At 37.8% G+C, this 22533-nt stretch overlaps 1 protein-coding gene across 8 annotated transcripts in view; it reads right to left on the bottom strand.

Moving 5' to 3' along the window:
* Positions 1-22533, bottom strand: part of Ufd4 (ubiquitin fusion-degradation 4-like) — a 729475-nt gene that overhangs the window by 202796 nt on the left and 504146 nt on the right. For all 8 annotated transcript variants that reach the window (XM_090376711.1, XM_090376719.1, XM_090376714.1 and 5 more), the window contains one exon: positions 6256-6563. In XM_090376711.1, the coding sequence (XP_090232837.1) occupies positions 6256-6563 (308 nt within the window). The remainder of the gene's footprint in view (positions 1-6255; positions 6564-22533) is intronic.

Genomic DNA, 22533 nt, shown 5'->3' with positions numbered 1-22533 from the left:
AGTCATCAGCGTACAGCATAGTGGATATCGTTTGTGGTAGGTCGTGTGTTATTGAATTCATTATTATACTAAAGAGAGTAGCACTTAGCACTGACCCTTGTGGTACTCCTTCTTCCTGGATGAATTTTGAAGATAAATGGTTGTGAACTCTACTTGAAATGAGCGGCAATGCAGGAAGTTTCTGATAAACTGTGGTAGGTGTCCGTGAAATCCCAGATCGTATAGGGTTCGCATAATACCATATCTCCAAGAAGTGTCAAAGGCTTTTTTGATGTCAAAGAAGACCATTGCAAGATGTTCTTTTCGGACGAAGGCATCCCGGATGTTTATTTCTGTCTTGATCAAAAGGTCAAGAGTGGATCTACCTTCCCGGAAACTACATTGCAGAGGATTTAGGAGATCATTTTGAGCTAGAAACCAGGTTAGTCGGGTGTTAACCATTTTTTCCATGACCTTGCTCATACAGCTAGTGAGTGCAATAGGTCGATAATGTTGCGGATTTGTAGGGTCTTTGCCTGGTTTTGGAAAAGCCAGAATGTACGCATGGTGCCATTTGTCGGGGAACGTGTTTTCTTTGAATATTCTGTTATAGAGGAGTAACAGAGTCTTGAGAGCCGGTTCGGTGAGTTTTGCTATCATGATTTAGTGGAATCCATCTGGCCCTGCTGCACCTCTGACATTGTGAAGGGGAGATTGTACGCAGAAATTGATGCTGATTCAAAATTGATACGTTTTTTTTCAGCTTGTGCTTTGTGTGCCTGAAAATATTGCGAGTATGATGTTGCGGCTGATATATTCATGAAAGTTTTACCCAGGGTGTTTGCGATATCCTCAGGTTTTGTGATATCATGGCCATTGACAGTGAGCATGGGACAGTTGACACGTGGGTGTTTTGCGTACATCCGCTGTATTTTTGCCCATACTGTTTGAGTTTTTGTCGTGCTTGCAATTGTGGATGCGAAGCGTCTCCATGCTTCCCTTCTGCCAGTCTGCCTGACTCGTTTTGCCCTTGCTCTTGCCTGTTTAAAGCGGATGAGGTTTTCTGTTGTTGGGAACTTCCTGAAGACGTTCCATGCTTTGTTCTTCTGTTTTTTAGCTGCATTACATTCATCATTCCACCACACTTTTGATTTGGCCGATATTTTTGTGGATTGTTTTGGAATTGCTTTGTCTGCTGCCTGCAGTATTTGATTAGATATGTATTCTACTGCCAGGTTTATGGATGTTTGTTGGATCTGGTTTTCTTCTAGTATTGCTAGCTGCTTGTACACATCCCATTCAGCTTTTGAAAAGTTCCATTTGGGGATCTGATAAGAAAGGTGGGGAATGCTTGTGTTAATGCAACATATCACAGGATAATGATCACTGCCCAGCGGATTGCTGTGAATAGTTCATCCAAATAGAGGATATATGGTTGCTGTGCACAGAGAGACATCAATAGCTGATGTAGATCCTGTCGGAAGATGTGTATAGGTGCGAGCTCCATTATTGAGAGTTATCAGATTCTGTTGATCGAGTAATTTTTCAATGATTTGTCCACGCTTGTCCAGATTGTGGTTTCCTCACAGCGGATGGTGACTGCTGAGGTCTCCTAAGATACAGTAGGATTTGGGAAGTTGTATTACTAATTCTTCTAAATCGGCATAGCTTATATTTTGGTTAGGTGGCAAGTATAGTGAGACTATGGTTAAATCAAAGTTGATATTGACTCGTGCAGCAACTGCCTCAAGGTTTGTTTTTAGCGGGAGTGGCTTTGAGGGTATCTGGGCGTTGATGATCAGTGCTACTCCTCCATGGGCAGGATTGTTCGAATTTTGTGCAACACGATCTTGACGATGTATTATGTATTTCCGAAGGGAAACAGCAATAGGGTCATATTGTGAAAGAAGATCTTTGATGTCGGACAAGTTACTGCGATAACCTCTGCAGTTCCACTGTAAGAAAGTAAGCATTATTTGGGTTTAGTGGAACCCTCGACTTCTTTTCGAGGGACAGAAGATTTGCCTCGGTCAAGTTTAACTTTCCCCTTCTTTGGGAAATAAGGTTTCCCTGTATCCATGTCCTCATTGGAGAACAGTTCTAGAACCTGTTCGTCGTGATTCAAATTGTCTTCTGAGTCCATGTATTCTGTTTGGTTTGAGTCAGGAGTAGTAGATACTGTGGTATTCTGTTGAATGGCATCAGGTTGTACTGAAATTGGCGTATTTATGGCTTTGGTTTGTTTGTTTTTCGTTTGAGGCGTTGGTACTGGGGACAACAATGACCTTGCCCATTCAGCTAATGATTTACTTCGTGGTATAGTTACTTCCGTTTGGGTAGAAATTGATATGTGTTTTGTGGTTATTTGTGCATAAGTGGGCTTATTAGTATTTGGAACCGGTAGGGATTTTTTGGCCTCTTGGTAGGTTACGTTATGTTCGGTTTTGTACCGCTGTATCTTTTTTTCACGCTGCCAAAGGGAACACTCTTTGGAATATGCTGGGTGTGCCTCTTTACAGTTCAGACAGATTGGTCTTGTGGCTGTGCAGTCAGTACTAATGTGTTCAATGGATCCACACGTGGCACAGGCAGCTACTCCTCTGCAGACTGTCTGTGAGTGCCCAAATTTTTGGCATTTATAGCAGCGTAATGGGATGTACGGTTTAACTCGGCAGTTAAGGTAGCCTGCTTTTATCACTGTTGGTGGCTTGGGATTGTCAAAAGTAAGTATTATGTTCCGTGTAGGAACTAGTATGCCATCTTTCTTTGTCATAATTCGTCTGACATTAATGATTCCTTGGTCGTGTAATTCTTGTTTTAGTTCTTCGTCTGACACGTTCATGAGGTCCCATTCGGTGATGACACCTCTTGACGTGTTCAGGGAAATGTGGGGTGAAACGGTGATAGAAGTTCCACCAAAAGTTTTCAGTTTTTGTAGTTGCTCAGCCTGTCGAGCAGTGGCAACTTCAACTAGTAGGTCACCTGATCTTAGACGACGAACTGCCTTTGGAGTTCCTATTGTGCTTTCTAGGCATTTCTGCACTAGAAATGGAGAGAGCTTTCCAACTGGTTCTTCAGTTGAATGGATAATCAAGAAGGTTGGAGTTCGGATTCTGCCTACATCAGTCTCTTGACGTTTTGCTGCGACAGAACCAGACTCCTCTTGTTCTTGCCTTGTCAAGGTTTCTTCTATGCACCCAGTGTTTTTCTGGGTTTTACGGACTTCTTGCTCCATTTCGCCCTGGAAGGGAGACCTTTTCCCCTCCAGGTTACCGGCCCCGCCACGTGGAGGCAGGAGCAGTGCCACCTTTGTGACCAAGCGGTAGTGGGTTAGTAATAATGCAAAGTAAAAGAAAAAAAGAAAGAAGGTTACTTTTCCTCCTGTTCAAGTAAAGTGATTTCTTTACTGAAGCTTATTTAATTGATTGTTAGTGTAATGCTGTAAAACAAGATATACACCGTTAGAATATGGGTCCTAAAAAAGCTTCGTTAGACTATGGGTCCTAAAAAAGCAAATCAATGAATATGAACAATAGGAAATCATTTGACTGCCAAGACTGGCTTGTAACATACAGTAATTTTTTAATAAAATAAAAAACAAAATTAGCATTAGTAGCATTAGTAGAGGCATATGATGCAATAAAGAAAGCTTATGCAGCATCAGCAAAAAAAAAAAAAAAAAAAAAACCACCTCCCATTTCACCCCTCCATTCAATCCAAATGCCTGCCCAGCACAGCCTTAAATTTATTTACGCTATCAACTTCCACAACAAAAGATGAAAAAGTCTGTTACACCGATCAACCACCCACTGGCTAAAGGCAAACTTCCGCATATCCATTCTACAACTGTCTTTCCTCAGTTTGAATCTATACCCCCTCAGGTGATAATCTCAGAAAGAGGAAAAATCACATCAGCATTCAGCTTGCTCAACCCATTCAAGGCCTTATACACCTCAATCAAATCATCTTGCAGGTGCCTACTCTCTAGGCGCTGCAATTTGCAGAACTTAAACCTTTCTTGGTAAGAGCACCCCCTTTGTTCCCCTCACCAATCTTGTTGCCCTTCTTTGTACTCATTCTAGAAACTCTAGAATGAGTACAAAGAGGCCTTCCTAAAATGAGGCCTCCAGACCTGTACACAGTACTCTGGGTGTGGCCTGACCATTGCCCTGTACAACAGAATAATCACGTCCCTGTCCCTGCTAGTAAAATTCCTATATACCATTGACAAAACTCCATGACTTGCACTGGCAGTGCATCTGCATTGCTCAGCAAACTTCATATTTGACTACATAATTACCTCCAGGTCTTTTTCACTTTCCACTTCCCTGTGTGTGGTACGTTTCTCTTGGGTTATTGCTACCCATATGCAGTACTTTGCATTTGTCAATATTAAACTTCAGTTGCCACTTGTTGGCCCATTTGCCAACTTATCTAGATCCAACTGGAGTAGCATACTGTCTTTACTGTCATTAACAACCTTGCCAACCTTTGTATCATCTGTAAACTTGGACATTAACCCTGATATACCTTCATCAATATCATTTATAAATACACAAAACAACAATGGGCCCAGCACTGAACCCTGGGAGACTCCGTTAGTAATATTAGTCCACGTAGAGCAGTGTCCATTGATTACTACTCTCTGTATTATCCCACTCAACCACCCTTTTATCCATTGTAACAACTTACCGTTAATACCACACTGCTCCAATCAAAATCATTTTTGACATCCAGTTCCTTTGTGACCATGTCATAGTATTCAATCAACTTTGTCAGACAAGACTTCCCCTTAACAAACCCATGTTGTGTCTGAATTATTACTGCGGCCTTGTCTAGTGATCCTGCAATGCATCTTTAACAAGTGACTCCATTATTTTCCCCAGAACAGAAGTTAAACTAAATGGTCTGTAATTATTCATGTCACCCTTAGACCCCCCCTTTGTGAACTGGGGATACATTTACACATCTCCAGTATGTGGGGACTTCCCCTGAGTCTAAGGATGCTCTCATAATTATGGCTAAGGGTTTGCTTACTTCCTTTGCTGCCTCCTTTAATATAACTGGATAGATTCCATACACCCCAGGTGCCTTTCTTAAGTTTAACTTCAAAAATTTCTCCTCCACTTTGCTCTCAGTTATTACAAAATCATTAAGCACCCTGTTACAGTTTAATAAACTTCTGGTATTTTCCTCCCTTAATAACTCCTCATGTGTGAATGTAGATGCAAAATACACATTCAGATTATCAGCTATCTCAGCAGGATCATCAACAGTCGAACCATCGATATAAAGTGGAACAATCTGATTCATCCCCTCCTTCTAGAGTTTATTTATGTAAGTAAAGAAGTCCTTGCTGTTTTTCTTAACATCCATTGCCAAAGAATGTCTATATATATAAAGATAATCTAATAAGATAAGTAGCAAGTAACACTAATTTTTACAAAACAAAATTTTTGTTCGATATTTTACAGGACTGTACAATATAGGGTAAACACATAAAGATGAAAGTATTTTATTCTTATTCATTTTACAAATATCATATAACATACAGTTGAAGATGAGCAAAAGTTTACAAGATTGAGTTCTGAGTTCGTAAAATGAATTTATATTGTCAAAAATTCTTGTTCATAAGAAAGGATTTCGAAAATTGTGAGATTACTGTATTAAAATGTGATATGAAAAAGGTGTCTTTTTACTTAGCACCCTAATATGCTGCATAATCAAAGAATTAATGTGTTCCTCTTAGTTTTCAAATGAAATTTCATTGTTTTTGTTTAATTATTTTCTACTACATTGTCACCCCCCTTTCCATCTTACATTTTTAGCCACTAATATAGTTTATATGCCAAATTTCATGTTTAAATCAGTGCATAATGATAGTGGCATACTTACTCTTTCCTGAACAATACACTAAAGCAAAAAAACTTAAATTGGAAAAGGATGGCTGCAGGATAGATATACACAAATTTGCTTTCACACAAAGAAGAAGAATTAAATGTTGAAATAAACTTCTACTTGATTGTGGAAGTGGGTAGTTTAAATAAATTTAATGAAGAATTAGAGATTATTAGACGGGATAGACACATGAGGTGGGTAGTTTTTGGTGATGCTGTATAAGTTTGCTTCCTTGAACCAATTTACGTTAGAAACACCACTGCTACTACTAATAATAAAATACACTGAGAATATTAGATTATATATTTTTGTAGAAAAGATAATTTAAATAAATTTCATATACAACTGTATAGATGTGCAGATTTTACTGTTAATTACCATAACATCTTCATAGTCATCGTCATCTTCGTTTTCGTCATCATCTTCATTTTCATCATCATCTGGATCTGGCAACTCCTCTTCGTCCTCTAAATCTGCCAGCAATGTAGTAGCCCGACAACTTTCTAAAAAATCTTGCTCACTCTCACTAGATGTAGATGTTAAGCTCATTGTAAGACCTTGGCCAAAAGCCACCCCACTGGCAGCTGCTGTAGCAGTAGTACTCACAGACTGGCTTCCTGACAGGGATGAAGAGGTGGTAGTTGCAGTTAAACTAGGATAGCTTTGGGCAGTGCTAAGAGGTCCCCCTAAAAGATTTAATGTTAATATCAGGGGAAAAAAAAAAAAAAAAAACCTGAATATAAATTAAATTACTAAGTTTTAATTTTCTTCAAATTTATCACAAAAACCTGAAGAAAAGGCTAGTTAATTCAAACATGATTAACAAAATGCAGATGCACTAAAATTATTTTTTAAATAATGAAAACTTTTTTAACATTATTTAGAATGCAGTTTTTAAATGATGTAATCATACTATACTAATTTCATAAATTTTAAAATTGACTTTTATAACATAATTATTAATTTCATAAATTTTAAAATTGACTTTTACAACATAATTACTAATTTCATAAATTTTAAAATTGACTTTTATAACATAATTACTATAAGTATTTGAACAAAAACAAATAAATAACATGAATTTATCAGCACACCAAAATTTAAAACGCTCTCTCTCTCTGTGTGTGTGTGTGTGTGTGTGTGTGTGTGTGTGTGTGTGTGTGTGTGTGAACCATATTGCATATTGATAGTTCACAACATTTATGCTTACTTAGGTTATTACATATTTGTACATAATAAACCTGTTCTGTAAAGACTACCTGGGCCGTTTTAATGCATGGGCACACCCGGCAGACACCAGGGGCCTCACTTGTTGATCTTAAATAATTTTTTAAAAGACCTTCTGTCCCATATGTTAAGTTGTGGTCGAAAGCACCGCAAACACGAAATAATGATATACAAATAATGTTTTTGGCTTTCTTTAAATAATTTAAAGTGCCGAAAATATTAATATTTAGAAAAATAATTAACAAATTTAATTCTTGTTTCTGATTATAAATGAATAATATATATATATTTATTATGTAATTAATATTATATAATATAATTATAATTTTTAAGTGTCTGCTACACTCCGTAGCTGACATTTAAAAATTATCTTTTGAGAGGTGATAACCAGAATATTGGTTCTGTAAGAAAAGGAAATTATTTGGGAATTATGGAGCTACTTAGCCAATTTGATCCAGTTTTGTGTAACCATATTAAAAAATATGCTAATGCCGGAAAGGGAAACCTGTCGTATTTGTCTGCGAAGAATATGCAAAACTGTTGGCTACGATTGTAGCTGAAATACAATTTTTTTCATCATCCACACATCATTGGGAAATATTGATTTCAAATTTAGACTCTCACCTAAAAGTTGTGAAAAGATTATCAAAAACTCGCTTGACTGCACGTGCAGATGCTGTCACTGCCTTTCATGATGGATACGAAAATATAAAGAAAGCTCTGGATGAATTTTTAAATGATAAAACTCAAATGTCTGAAACCTGTCTTATTGCTGAACATTTACGTTATAAAATGGATGAGTTAGAAACAAACTTTTTAACAATTTTCTGGAATGATATTTTAAGCTGTATTAACAAAACAAATATAAATTTACAAAAAGAGAATATCAACCTATCAGTGGCTGTTAAATTAATTAAATCATTGACATTAATACATAAATGGGAAAAGAGATTTATTTGAAGATTATGAAAAGAGAGTAAAAGATAAATCTTGTATTAAGGACTATTGCAATTCTTATAAGCGTGTAAAAAAGCATAGCCATTTTAACATTTTCATGGAGGGTGGTGAAGGCAAAGTTCTGCAGAGTGGTCGAAAATTTAAAATAGAAATATATTTACCAATAATAGATTCTCTAATATATAATTTAGAAAAACCTGGTAAAGCATATGAAGAAGTGTATGACAACTTTGGTTTTTTTAGAACACCTGCATTTACTTGGTGAGAATGAAATTAAAAAGAAATCTCATAAGTCAGCTGCTTTTTATCATGTAGATTTAAATGGGGAAGAAGTGAGTTCTGAATGTATTAATTTCAAATCTTACATAACTTTAGATTTGATTGACACAAAAAACAACTCTGGAGATAAAATTGAGAAAGAGGAAAGTATTCAAAAATTGTACACTCATATGCAACGAGAAGACATTTTCAATGTATTTCCAAATATAGAAATTACAATGAGAATTTTTTTGAGCATGATGGTGACAAACACAGGCAGTGAACATTCATTTTCATCAAAGTTAAAGTTCATAAATAATGAACTTTTACAAAGCATCTATTTTAATAATGTCATCCAGAAGTTTGCCGCTTTGAAATGTCGAAAACCACTTTTATAATTTTTGTAAAAAAACCTTTTCTTAATGTTGTTCATAGGTATTTTCTTCATATTTCGAAGAAATCTCACATGAATTAAAGATTTCAAAAAATACAAAAATAAATTTAAAATTTAAAAAAAGGGAAAAAAAAATTTAAAAATAAAAATAAAATTGTATCGACAGGTTTCCACCTTGACGTGGTGATGGAGCATAGTTTCCAGTAGCTCTTAATACATAGAGTTAGGAATGCGACTAAGAGAGACTCAGAAAAAAATTATTACACTTTAAACTGAATAGGGGCCACATTTGGAAATTTGCCGGGGGCCCGAGAGTTCTTAAAACAGCACCAAAACTTACCTCTACACATGGCCATACTGGGTATTCCAGACTTAGTCAACTGTTAGGTTTTATATCATCTTTTAGTGTTTACTATGATCATAAGGGTGAACAGAAAGTGGACATGGAAGAGTCCAAATGGATTAACAACTAATGAAATCGACTTCATCCTCACTAACAGAAGATATATTGTGAATGATGTTACTGTCCTGAATAAGGTAAATGTTGGAAGTGATCACAGAATGGTAAGATATAGGAAAGGAAAAAACTGACTCGAGTAAATAATACAAAGGTCTTTGAGATAACAGAGGAGGAGAAAAAGCAGTATGTACTGGAACTTAAGAACAAGTTTGAGCTTCTGCAGACTGCTCAGGACCAAGATATCGATGAGGAATATTACAACTATCTGAAAGTGATAAGCCCAAGAAACCTATAGGGAAAAGGAAGAAGAAAAAATTAGTCAAGAAACACTTGTCATCATGAATCGAAGACGACAAATGAAGAGCAAGAAAAACACTGACAGGGAGAAAATTGAGTATACTGAGTTATGCAAAGCAATTAGAAAGAGACTCAGAGAGGACATAAGAAGATTTAACACAAGAAAAGTAGAACAAGCATTAAGGGAAAACAAAGGATTTAAATCAGCAGACACGAGCAGTAATACAGAAAGACAAATGATACTGAAACTGAAGAATAGCGATGGTGTACTTATAAACAGCAGAGAAGGCATAATTCAAATAGCAGAAGACTACTATAGAGAATTATACAAGGAGCGAGGGAATGATGCCAGCAGTGGGGAAGAGCGATTGCAAAGTAGCAACACATATGACATACCCAATATTCTTCCTGATGAGGTAGAACATGCATTGAAGAAAATGAAGAATCAGAAAGCCCCGGGGGAAGATGAAGTTACTGTAGAGTTGTTAAAATTGGGAGGAAGAGACATAATACAAAAACTGGCAAGGCTCTTCACAAAGTGCATTAGTAAAGGTGTGACGCCTAAGCAGTGGAATAATGCAATCATAGTTTTGCTGCATAAGAAAGGAGATAAATCAGAAATTGAAAATTATACACCAATTAGCTTGTTATCCCACATCTACAAGTTGTTCACAAGGGTCATTACTAACAGATTAGAAAGAATACTTGATGAGAATCAACCGAAAGAGCAAGCTGGCTTTAGGACAGGATTCTCAACTATGGATCACCTTCATGTAATATCACAGCTAATGGAGAAAGCAAATGAATATAAAACATCATTATGCCTGGCATTTGTGGATTATGAAAAGGCATTTGACTCCATACAGCATAAAACAATGTTTCAGGCACTGGAAAGACAAGGCATTGATACCGCATATATTATAATTTTGAAGAAAATATATGAGAGTGCTACCTCCTTTATTAGACTAGATAAAGACAGTAGGAAATTTAAAATCGAGAAAGGAGTTCGATAAGGAAACACAATATCTTCGAAGCTGTTTACTGTTGCCCTTGAGGAAGCTTTCAGATTAGACTGGTCGCAGAAAGGAGTCAATGTGAACGGAGAGTACCTAAACCATTTACGATTTGCAGATGACATTGTGGTCATAAGCCACGATCCCAAAGAATTAGAGGAAAATCTTAATCAGTTATGCACAGTTAGTAAGGATTTTGGACTAAAGATGAATATGGCTAAAACAAAGTAATGATGAACAAGTATGCCACAGAAAGGGAAATAATGATTGAAGGAGCAGTAATTGAAAAGGCGGAGTCATATACTTATCTGGGACAAGTTATTACCTGTAATAATGATAAATGGCTGGAAGTCAAGAGAAGAATAAATTTTGGATGGATAGCATTCAGGAAATATAGTCACATACTGAAGAGCAATATCCCAGTTTGTCTGAAACGTAAAATAATGAACCAATGTATACTCCCCACCATGACTTATGGAAGTGAAACTTGAGCATTCACCAAAAGAATGGAAGAGAAGCTGAGAACTACACAGCGAAGAATGGAACAAATTATATTGGGAATCAGACTGTTAGATAAGAAGAGAAACACATGGATTAGGCAGCAAACTCAAGTAAAGGACATTCTTATCAAAACTAAAGAACTAAAATGGTCTTGGGCAGGACACATAGCTCGAAGACACGATGACAGATGGACTAAGAAAATAACAGAATGGTACCCAAGAGGAGCTAGAAGAAAACCTGGAAGACAAAGGCGGAGGTGGATAGATGAAATTCATGAGTTTCTGGGTAGTAAATGGATGGCTAGTGCTCAAAACAGAAGGAACTGGAAAGGTGCTGGAGAGGCCTTCATCCTGCAGTGGATTGAAAATGGCTGATGATGATCATACCTCAAGCATTTAAAAAATGCATGAAAACACAAAGGAAGGCTCTGGTTTTGGAACATACATGATACATCAAAAAACTTCCCAGAGTTGCATATTAAATTAAACTAAACCTAGACAGACCCACATTCAAATCACTGTTCTTGGACAGTAATGCACTTCAGCCACCACTGGTGCAACTGCTGGCTGCAGTTCTAGAACTGTTCTGGCTGGATAGATATAGACAGACAGTATCATTAATTCATTCAATCAATAACGTCTTGCTTTCTGCAGAAGCATGTTTATGAGGTGAGATTTAATATACTCAAATCTCACCTCGTAAACATGGCAAGATGTGAGTATGCTATCATGCATAGTGAGAGGTCAGCCAAGGAGGAGAAGGGAATGTAGTAACATTACAATATTTTCTTTACTGTGCTCTTGCTACATAAGAAATGAGGTGAAACAACTTCCATCTTTTCACTATCCATTGTTCCAGATGCCTTTGCTGAAATGCCTCTTGCAGCCAGTGTAAAACTTGTGCATATTTTTACTTATTCATAGTGGCACCTTAATGAATGAATTCATAGTGCACAGTACCAATATGGTCAAAGAAAACTGAAACATCACTTTTTTTTTTCAGCCTATCCTGCTGAAATTTTTTGACAATGGCAAATTAAGCAATTTCCAAGTTTATGACCAGCACATTGTGGGTCACAGAGAAAACACCAAGTCTTATCCTGTGATGGACTAAAAAAAAAAACACAACAGATGATTATCAAATGCCATTATGAGATCACAAGTTGTCATCTGCTCAGTGTGTTGATCATTGGAAAGTACCCAATGCACCACATGCTGACAAACCTGATGCATGTCCAAAAATTTATAACTTCCCTATGAAATGTCTAAAGCTTCTGCAAGGTTATGAACACAGGGCATGGCAGGGTTCAGATGCACAAATTGTCTGGCTGTTTCAATTTTTTCAGGCATACGAGCAGCTAAAGACTTCCAGCGTGGCTGTCTTTAGCTGCTTGTATGCCCGAAATGTTTTATCTGTTGACCTTTTTCTTCTGTGTGCTTTGTCTTCACCAAGCAGATGGAATTTCATTTACTGAACTTCCATCTGCTTGTATGCTTCATCTGTTGAGCTTTTTCTTACGTCTGATTTTACAATGGCATTCAAACTTGGTAGAAGACAGCAAATCCTCTCATCTCCATAACTGCAAGCATCCTTTCCAATGTTTCAGCAGCAGATTACTATAAGAGTTGGCAAAATTTGATGTTTGTTCAATGTTCCAAACCTGAGATTTTAAACACTCAGAAATCCTGATAAAATAAATGGATCCTTGCAAAAGAGATATTGCATGATTAACAAAACTTCTATGTATGTGTAGATGAAAGTTGAAACCTGCAATAGTAAATCATGCTGCACATACCCAATGGCAGTGCTGAGTGACCAGTACAGGGATTTCTTAAGTGTTCCGTGCATAGTCAAGAATTTCAGAATTCAGGAGTAAACTATAGTAAATGGTTGAATTTCACAAACTTCGTAAACCATGAAAATTTATTTGTAACCCCCCCCCAAGAAGTAAGTTTTAGAGAAGGAGGGCACACAAACTAATAGTTTAATGGCAACTACAAGCAGTGGCATAACTGATTCTCTCTGCTTCTATTGGGTGATAAAGCAGTTAGAAAAACAAGAATTGGGGACTAATGGGAGCTCTCCATGTGGAAAAAGTAAATACATGGACTGTGTTAGGGTTACTAAGAGAATAAAAAAAAAAAAAAAAAAACAGGAGCACATATACATGAATGTACACGTGGACATTGTAGGGGTATTGGAAACATTGTGTCACTTAGACATGGGGACGTAGGGAGTTATGTTTTTGGTTAAGAAGTGCACAGATTCTAAGACAGTGCATACAGCTGACGTGAATGGTCAGTGGAATGCTGAGTTAGTTTGGTATAACAAACACTGGGAAGATAAAAATGAGAGTAGGAGTATGTTATAGGCCTTATGAGTGTAATAAACAATAATGAATAATTATACAGACAAATAGAGTAGGCCAGTAAAACAGAATATCTTATAACAGGGAATTTTAACTTTGCAAGCACTGAATGGAACTTGTGTGTTGGTCACTTACACACTAGTAAGACTTTTTTCGGATTTATTGGATGATTTTTTTTTTTTTTTTGCTATATCAGAATGTTAGTAGTAGTAGTGGCATGTGCTGCAAGAAAGCAAGAGTATGGGCTTATGCAGCATCAGCCAAAAAAAAAAATCACACCATTCCCTCCAAATGCCTGTCCAGTTTCTCCTTAAATTTATTCAACCTATCAGCAAGAGAGGCAGAGAGAGAAAGGCAATATTGCTGATTTGATTATCAGCAGTTAATCTTCATCCATTAAGAATCAAGTATCTGCAGATAAAGGAACCACTAAACAACAATGTTCATACTGTATTAATGTGGGATTTAATTAAAGATTTAATTACTAAAAAAGTAACAGGATTTTAGTTTTGGAAAGGTGACTACAATTGCCATAGATAGTTTTAAAATTTTCAGAGGTTTAAAGCAAATTCTAAATGGGAAAAATGCATGGAATGATTATAAATTATTGTGGGACACAGTACCTACAGTAAGTAAAAACTAGCATACAATCAAGTTACTAAGGGGTAAAGCAAATTCTAAATGGGAAAAATGCATGGAATGATTATAAATTATTGTGGGACACAGTACCTACAGTAAGTAAAAACTAGCATACAATCAAGTTACTAAGGGGGTTAAGGCAAGCTAAGGTCAATTATGAGAACCTTTGGCTAAGAATGAAAACGAAAATAGCAAAGAATTCTTTGAGTATGTTAATACTAGAAGGAAAGCAATGAATCACACTAGCATTAGATGTGAATGGCATAACTATTGATGATCCACTTCTTTCTGCTGACAAATTGCATAAATATTGAGTCTAAACTCATGCACGAAGAAGTTTTTATGGATGAGAATACCAGAAGTATAAAAGACTATAATCAGCAGCTATTTCTTATGACAGAAAAAAGTGGATGAGAAACTGAAGATAAAAGTGAATAATGTACCTTTAGTGAATAAAGCAAACATTTAGATTACAAGCATACTTGGGTTCAGGAGAGGTCCCTAAAGATACATACAACTGGAGAGCCAATTTGTACATCCCTAAAGGGGAGGTGCAAACTGGCTCTCCTATTCACAAAGGGATGATAAAAGGGCAAAGTGAGTAATTACAAACTTGTAAGCCTGACTTCTGATTCAAAGAAAATAATAAATAATGGAGTCTGTGGTTAAAGAAGTAATGCAGAGTCTCTCCTTGAAGGGAATACAGTTATTGGGAACGAGTGTAGCTAGTGCAGTCAAAGTTTTTACGGGTCAGGAAAACAGAGAAGTTTTTTCTGTTTTATTAACTTAAATTGGCATACTAACTTATTTTCTAGAGTAGCTTTATATTCCTAGTCACAACACTTAGTTTAAATTTTAAATTAGATTTTGTAGGTTATTACTTAATATCGGTAAGGGTATCCAATCCACATGTTTTACAAATTTTGCAGAGCCGGCGAACATGAAGTTTTTTAGCTATATTTAGCCCCTTTATTGTAGTGGCTAAAATATAACAATTAGACAATAAATTTATTGACTAATTGTTAGAGGCCTCCGTAGCCAAGTGGTCAGGAGCGGGAGTGCAGTAGCACACGCTCTTTGAGTAGACCGGGGGTTCAAGCCCCTGACTGCTGAATACGGTCGATCTGGCAACCTGCACTGGACCAGCGTGGCAGATTATGGTCCGTTTCCCTCAACATGAATTGTTGAGGAGGCTTCCATCCTGCACTGGGTTGATAATGGCTGCACTTTACTTTTTTTTTTTTTTTTTTTTGTTATATTAAATTATTTTCTATAAGTAGTTTATAGACCTAGTCAAGATCCTATATTTCTTATGAATTGAAACAGTGAGATTTTGGAAGTTAATTAATACTTAAGTGTCCATAGATTTAACGTTCGTAACTTTACACCATTGTTATACGATATGTTATATCCCGAACTAGATAGCATTAGCTCAGTATAGTATAGTATATAATATTATCAATGAATCAGTAAAATTTATTAATCTTGTTGAACTTCATTGTCAATTAAATTGTACTTTTTAACTAAATACATATAACGACTTAGATTTTACAAACGTAACATAATTAATTAATACATAATTTGATACGGAAGTTATAAAAAGAAACTCGATAATATTTGATACTAAAAAAATATATATAGATATATAGTGTTATAACTGTGTTGGGATACAAATTTACGGTTATAATTTTGTACTGAAATAGAAATTTTATTGAAATTGAATCGAAATCATGACTCAGACCAGAGCAGCAAAGCAAAAGGTTCAAGCTAAATGGAGTGCTGTGGCCCAGGGGAGAACTGAGGAGGACAGTTGCCCTCTGAATCACAGCCTTTTAAAATGAACTACTTGCTTGATGTTTGTGGAGCAATCAGGTATAGGACATTATGAAAAATGCATGGGATGCATATAAATTATCAAGCGACTCAGAAGCCTATGGCAGATATAAGCTAGTCTGTAATCAGGTCACAAAAGAGGTTAGGCAGGGGAAGGCAGATTACAAGAAATCCTTGGCAAAAGATGCTAAGAAAAACAGCAAGGATTTCTTTACTTATATAAACTCTAAAAGGAAGAGGATGGAATCTGATTGGTCCACTTGACATCGATGGTTCGACTGTTGATGATCGTGCTCAGATAGCAAACAAACTGAATGAGTATTTTGCATCTACATTCACACATGAGGAATTATTAAGGTTTGAAAATGGCAGAAGGTTATCAAATTGTAGCAGGATACTTAATGATTTTGTAATAACTGAGAGCAAAGTGGAGGAGAAATTGTTGAAGTTAAACATAAGAAAAGCACCTGGGGTGGATGGAATCTATTCAGTTATATTACAGGAGACGGCAATGCAACTAAGCAAACCCATAGCCATAATTATGAGCCATCATTGGACTCAGGGGGAGTTCCAAAGGACTGGAGATATGCAAATGTATCCCCAATTCACAAAGGTGGATCAAAGGGTGACACGAGTTATTACAGACCAGTTAGTTTAACTTCTGTTCTGGATAAAATAATGGAGTCACTGGTTAAAGATGCATTGCAGGATCATCTAGACAAGACTGCAGCAATAATTCAGACACAGCATGGGTTTGTTAAGGGAAAGTCTTGTCTGACAAATTTGATAGGATATTATGAGGTGGTTACAAAGGAACTGGATGCAAAAAATAATTTTGATATCATATATTTGGATTTCAGGAAAGCTTTCAACACTGTTGCGCAAGGAAGACTATTGTACAAACTGGAGCAGAATGGTATTAAGGGTAAGTTGCTACAATGGATAAAAGGATGGTTAAGTGGGAGAAGACAGAGGGTGGTAATCGATGGGTGCTGCTTTTCGTGGACTAATATTATTAGTGGAGACCCACAGGGTTCGGTGTTAGGTCCACTGTTGTTTTGTATATTTATCAATGATATTGATGAAGGTATATCAGGCTTAATGTCAAAGTTTGCAGATGACACAAAGGTTGGCAGGGTTGTTAACGACAGTAATGGCAGTGTGCTACTGCAACAGGATCTAGATAATTTGGGCAGATCGGCTAAGAAGTGGCAACTGAAGTTTAACCTTGACAAATGCAAAGTACTGCATATGGGTAGTAGTAACCCCCGAGAAATGTACTGTGTGGTACTACACTTAAGGTGGTAGAAAACGAAAAAGACCTGGGAGTAATTGTGCAGTCAGATATGAAGTTTTCTGAGCAATGCAGACAGGCTGCCAGGGCAGGTCATGGGGTTTTGTCAATGATATATAGGAATTTTGCTAGAAGGGAGAAGGCGGTGAGTGTCCCTCTGTATAAGATAATGGTCAGGCCATGCCTTGAGTACTGCGTACAGGTCTGGAGGCCTCATTTTAGGAAGGATGTAGATTTACTTGAGCGTGTACGGAGAAGGGCAACAAGATTGGTGAGGGGAATGAAGGGATCCTCTTACCAAGAGAGGCTTAAGTTCTGCAAATTGCAGGGGTAGGCACCTGCGCGGTGATCTGATTGAGGTGTATAAGGCCTTGAATGGGTTGAGCATGCGGAATTCTGATGGGAACCTTCCACTTGTTCAGATTACGAACCTAAGGGTGCATAAATTCAAATTAAGAAATTACAGATGTAGAATAGATGTGCGGAAATTTGCTGGAACAAACTTCCATCCGTCATTGTGGAAGTTGATAGGTTGAATAAATTTAAGGAGGAACTGGAAAGGCATTTGGAGGGAATGGTGTGATTTTTTCTTTTTTTTTTTTGGCTGATGCTGCATAAGCTCATACACTTGCTTTCTTGCATCACATGCCACTACTACTACTACTACTACTATTATATTGCCAAGGAAGATGTCTTTGTGTGTGCACGATGTAAGGAGTGTGAGGAAATGAGGCGACAACTCAGCGTTGTTATGGGCCTACATGAGAGCTAGAAGGACAGGGTAGATGCCCTCAAATGATCTAAATTGAGGGCCCATCAAGCTCTCAGCTGCCCACATCAACATCAGAGCTTGTACTTGATTATTACGCAACACAGCAGTAACCCCCAAAGCAGAATACACTGGTCACACAGGAACTAGTAGTTGTTGGTGACTCTATTGTCAGGGGAAACGGGGAACATGGTATGTAAAAAGGATAGGTGGAACAGGACCAGGGTATGTCTGCTGGAGCAAAGGTTGATGACGCTGTAGGGCAGATACCATTTTTTAAGAGCACAAAATGTGATATTGTTGCACAAGTTGGCACTAATGATATTAAGAGTAAGAGACCAGCAGAATTACTTAACAAGTACAGGTCAATGTTGAAAAAAAGCCGTGGATTAGGGTCGAATTTAAAAGTGTCTGCAATTCTGCCCAGACACGATAGGAAGGAGTATATGATGAGAGCCTTGTCAATCAATTTGGCCCAGGAAAGATTGTGCAAGGCCAAGGGGTAGAATTTTTTTCAGCCTGCTCTGTACTTGCTAACAGGAGAGACTGCTTCTACAGGGATGGGATACATTTAAATAGAAAGAGGGCAAGAATATTTGCTGATGCTTGTTATTTGGTTTTTAAGAGCATTAGCAACTAAGGCCATATTGCTCAGGGAATATGCAGTGGTCATTCCCTTGACCTTTCGGCATCCTCTGTATTTGGTGGTGAAGGGCTCGAACCCCGGTCTAATCAAGAAGCGCGATTTGCTGATGCTCTCGAGGCAGTGCTAGGTGGGTTGAAAAACTGCTAGCTTGGGAGGGATACAAGGACTAATGGATTAACAGTAGCCACTGGCAGGGGTAAAAGTGATTCTTCTATTGGAATGAGCAGCAGCCTGGAAAACAAGATGCAGGGTATTTCAGAGACTGCTGGGAGTCATTGCAGTTCAAGTAAACACATGGATTGTGCAACGGTAGCTAAGAATAGGAACAGGTGCATGTATACTTGCGGGTACACCAATGCTAGGAGTTTAGTAAATAAATTTGATGAATTTGAGGTATTGCTCAAAAGATCAAAGGCAGATATTGTTGGAATATCAGAGACGTGGTGTCACACAGATATAAGGAATGCAGAACTGGAATTTGTGGAGTACAGTGTGTACAGAAAGGGAGGAGGGGTTATGCTATTAGTTAAGAAACACAAAATCCAAAGAAGTGAAGCCAGTCGACATCGCTGGACAGTGCTGTGTCGAGTCAGTTTGGTGTGACATAAGCATTGGGAGATCAAAATTGAGAAGAGGTGTGTGCTATTGGCCTAATGATTCTGATGAGTATAATAAGAAACTGTACAGAGAGTGGGCCAGTAAATCAGAGTCTTATAATGGGGGATTTGTATTTCCAAGATATTGACTGGAATTTGTGGGTTGGTCACTTACACAATAGCAAGGCTTTTGTGGATTTATTGGATGATTGTTTTCTACATCAGCATGTCCGGGAGGCAAATAGAGGGAGTAATACTCTTGATCTGATTATCAGTAGTGATTCTTCATGCACTAAGAATCTGCAGATAAAGGAACCACTAGGTGGCAGTAATCACAGTATGCTAAAGGGGGATTTACTTAAAGAGGTAACTACCATCGGGGTAAAGGGAAGGGTTTTTGATTTCGTAAAGGTAACTACAGTGGTCTGAGACAGTATTTAAATTCTATATGTTTGGACCAACTGATGATGTTACCAACAGCAAATTCAAAATGGGATGCATTCAAAGAATTTATCTTGGAAGCTACTAGGCTTTACATACCAACTAAGAAATATTGTTCAAGGTTTAGGCCTAAATGGATGTCAGATGAACTAATGAGACATATGAAAGAGAAAAAAAAATGCATGCGATACATATTAATTAATGGGTGACATAGAAGCCTATGACAGATATAAGCTGGTCTGTAACCAAGTAACAAAGGAGATTAGGTAGGCAAAGGCAGATTATGAGAAATCCTTAGCAAAGGATGCAAAGAAAAACAACAAAAAGTTCTTTACCTATGTAAACTCTAGCAGGAAAGGGATGAATCAGATTGGTCCACTGGACATTGATGGTTCAAATGTTGATGATCCTGCTCAGGTGGCTAACAAACTAAATGAAGGGAATGCCAGAGGTGAGTTAAACTCTGGCAGTGAGCTAGATGATTTTGTAATAACTGAGAGGAAAGTGGAGGAGAAATTGTTGAAGATAAACATAAAAAAGGCATCCGGGGTGAACAGATGTCTTTTAATAGATCTAATAGATCTATCCAGTTCTATTAAAGGAGGCAGCAAAGGAAGAAAGCAAACCCTAAGCCATAATTATGAGGGCTTCTTTGGACTCAGGGGAGGTACCCATGGACTGGAGATGTGCAAATGTGACCCCAATTCACAAAGAAGAATCAAATGGCAACAAAAGTAATTATAGACCTATTAGTTTAACTTTTGTTCCAGGAAAATTAATGGAGGCACTGGTTAAAGAAGCACTGCAGGATCATCTAGTCAAGACTTCAGTCATAGCTCAGACACAGCATGGTTTTGTTAAGGGAAAGTCTTGCCTGACCAATTTGATTAGATACTATGATATGGTCACAAAGGAACTGGATGCAGGGAATAACTTTGATATCAGATATCTGGATTTTAGAAAGGCTTTTGATACTGTTGCACAAGGAAGACTGCTGAACAAATTGGAGCAGTGTGGCATTGGAGGCAAATTGCTGCTATGGATAAAGGGGCGGTTGAGGGGGAGAAGACAGAGAGTGGTAATCAATGGACACTGCTCATCATGGATTAATGTTATTAGTGGAGTCCCTCGGAGTTCAGTGTTGGGTCCATTGTTGTTTTCTGTATGTATAAATAGTAGTAGTAGTGGCACATGATGCAAGAAAGCAAGTGTAGGAGCTTATGCAGCATCAGCCAAAAAAAAAAAAAAAAAAAAAAAAACACACCATTCCCTCCAAATGCCTGTCCAGTTCCTCCTTAAATTTATTTAACCTATCAACTTCTACAACGACAGATGGAAGTTTGTTCCAGCAATTAACCACCCGCTGGCTAAAGGCAAATTTCCGCACATCTATTCTACATCTGTCCTTTCTTAATTTGAACTTATGTCCCCGTAGGTTGGTAATCTGAACAAGTGGAAGAATCCCATCAGAATTCAGCGTGCTCAACCCATTCAAGGCCTTATAGACCTCAATCGGATCACCGCGCAGGTGCCTAGTCTCCAGCCACTGCAATTTGCAGAACTTAAGCCTCTCTTGGTAAGAGAATCCCTTCATTCCCCTCACCAATCGTGTTGCTCTTCTCTGTACACGCTCAAGCAAATCTACATCCTTCCTAAAATGAGGCCTCCAGACCTGTACGCAGTACTCAAGGCGTGGTCTGACCATTGCCTTATACAGAGGGACAATCACCTCCTTTTCCCTGCTAGCAAAATTCCTATATATCATTGACAAAACCCCATGACCCGCCCTAGCAGCCTGTCTGCACTGCTCAGAAAACTTCATATCTGACTGCACAATTACTCCCAGGTCTTTTTCATTTTCTACCACCTTAAGTGTAGTACCACACAGTTGGTACGTTTCTCTGGGGTTACTTCTACCCATATGCAGTACTTTGCATTTGTCAAGGTTGAACTTCAGTTGCCACTTCTTAGCCCATCTGCCCAAATTATCTAGATCCTGTTGCAGTAGCACACTGCCATTACTGTCATTAACAACCCTGCCAACCTTTGTGTCATCTGCAAACTTCGACATTAAGCCTGATATACCTTCATCAATATCATTGATAAATACACAAAACAACAGTGGACCCAACACCGAACCCTGTGGGACTCCACTAATAACATTAGTCCACGAAGAGCAGCACCCATTGATTACCACCCTCTGTCTTCTCCCACTTAACCATCCTTTTATCCATTGTAGCAACTTACCCTTAATACCATTCTGCTCCAATTTGTACAGTAGTCTTCCATGCGCAACAGTGTCAAAAGCTTTCCTGAAATCCAAGTATATGATATCAAAATTATTTTTTGCATCCAGTTCCTTTGTGACCACATCATAATAACCAATCAAATTTGTCAGACAAGACTTTCCCTTAACAAACCCACGCTGTGTTTGAATTATTGATGCAGTCTTGTCTAGATGATCCTGCAATGCATCTTTAACCAGCGACTCCATTATTTTACCCGGAACAGAAGTTAAACTAACTGGTCTGTAATTACTCGATATTGATGATGGCATATCAACCTTAATGTCCAAGTTTGCAGACAATATGAAGGTTGGCAGGGCTGTTAAGGACACTAATGACAATACGCTGCTGCAACAGGATCTAGAAAAGTTGAGCAGATGGGCTGAGAGGTGGCAAATGAAGATTAACATTCACAAATGTAAATTACTACATATGGAAAGCAGTAACCCCAGAGTAACGTATAAACTCTGTGGTACTACACTGACAGTGGTAGACTAGACTACGAAAAGGACCTGGGGGTAATTGTTCAGGCAGATATGAAGTTTTCCGAGCAGTGCAGATGCTCTGCAAGAGTAGCTGATGGTGTCTTGTCAACTATATACAGGAGTTTTTCTAGCAGGGATAAGGAGGTGATTATCCCCTTGTATAAAGCAATGGTCAAGCCACACCTTGAGCACT

Source organism: Mastigoproctus giganteus, chromosome 6, assembly GCF_048544385.1.
Source record: "Mastigoproctus giganteus isolate SK-2022 chromosome 6, ASM4854438v1, whole genome shotgun sequence".
Classification (NCBI taxonomy): Eukaryota; Metazoa; Arthropoda; class Arachnida; order Uropygi; family Thelyphonidae; genus Mastigoproctus; species Mastigoproctus giganteus.
This window is presented reverse-complemented; position numbering and strand designations above follow the sequence as displayed.